General features: G+C 25.2%; 1 protein-coding gene across 1 annotated transcript in view; it reads left to right on the top strand.

Moving 5' to 3' along the window:
* Positions 1-844, top strand: part of LOC112508157 (protein DOWNY MILDEW RESISTANCE 6-like) — a 5,707-nt gene that overhangs the window by 1,869 nt on the left and 2,994 nt on the right. The window contains exons 3-4 of the mRNA XM_025112934.1: positions 98-102; positions 646-672. Of these exons, the coding sequence (XP_024968702.1) occupies positions 98-102; positions 646-672 (32 nt within the window). The remainder of the gene's footprint in view (positions 1-97; positions 103-645; positions 673-844) is intronic.

Raw genomic sequence — 844 nt, 5'->3', positions numbered from 1 at the left:
GAAGACTTTCATCATGCATTCCTTGAACATCGAGGCGAGGGTGAAGCTACCCTTGGAGTGTTTAAGATCAAGGATTAAAGATGTTTGATTGGTTAAGAACATGTGTGTTGCTCGGTTATTTCATTCCAATTTACATAAGCTTATATCTTTTGTACGTTAAAATCAGCAATCTGTTGTCTGATACCTTGATGAAATGCTGATTTAATTTGTAATGAGAAAAATATCATTATTATCATTATAAGAAAATCATATTTATAGAACATAAAAAAATGTCTTTATGTCATAATAGACTGTAAGTCATCAATTTACAGGACCAAAACAATTTATATGACCTATGTAAAAGCGTTGCAATAAGTGTTTAAGATTAAGGGTTGAATATATTAAATAAACATGTTTAATAATTTTATTTTGTGGGTTTACGGTATTTGATGTAAAACACAAAAAAAAGGCTCGGTTATGTCAAGTTCGTTTCCTTGTACTTCAATCACATTTCTTTTTGCTTATTTGGGTATGGATGATGCAACCGGAAGAGAAAACGACCCATATTAAAAAAATGAAAGAGTTTTTCATTTTAGATATTACGAGATTGATTATATTATTAAAATATTTTATATATTAAAAAAATGAAAGAGTTTTTCATTTTAGATATTACGAGATTGATTATATTAGTAAAATATTTTATATATTTATAAATATAATACCATTTATCTATCATAAAAATTTAATTTCAAAGTTTCTTATTACTGAGAATATTTATACTATATTATAAATCATTTGACAAAAACTCTTAAAAACTATTTTTTATGCGTAAAGTAATGTTTATTAATGCATATTACTTAAAACT

The sequence above is a fragment of the Cynara cardunculus genome, assembly GCF_001531365.2.
Source record: "Cynara cardunculus var. scolymus isolate 2C chromosome LG 2, CcrdV1, whole genome shotgun sequence".
Classification (NCBI taxonomy): domain Eukaryota; kingdom Viridiplantae; phylum Streptophyta; class Magnoliopsida; order Asterales; family Asteraceae; genus Cynara; species Cynara cardunculus.
Note: the sequence above shows the minus strand (reverse complement) of the source record. Positions and strands in the feature narration are given on the sequence as shown.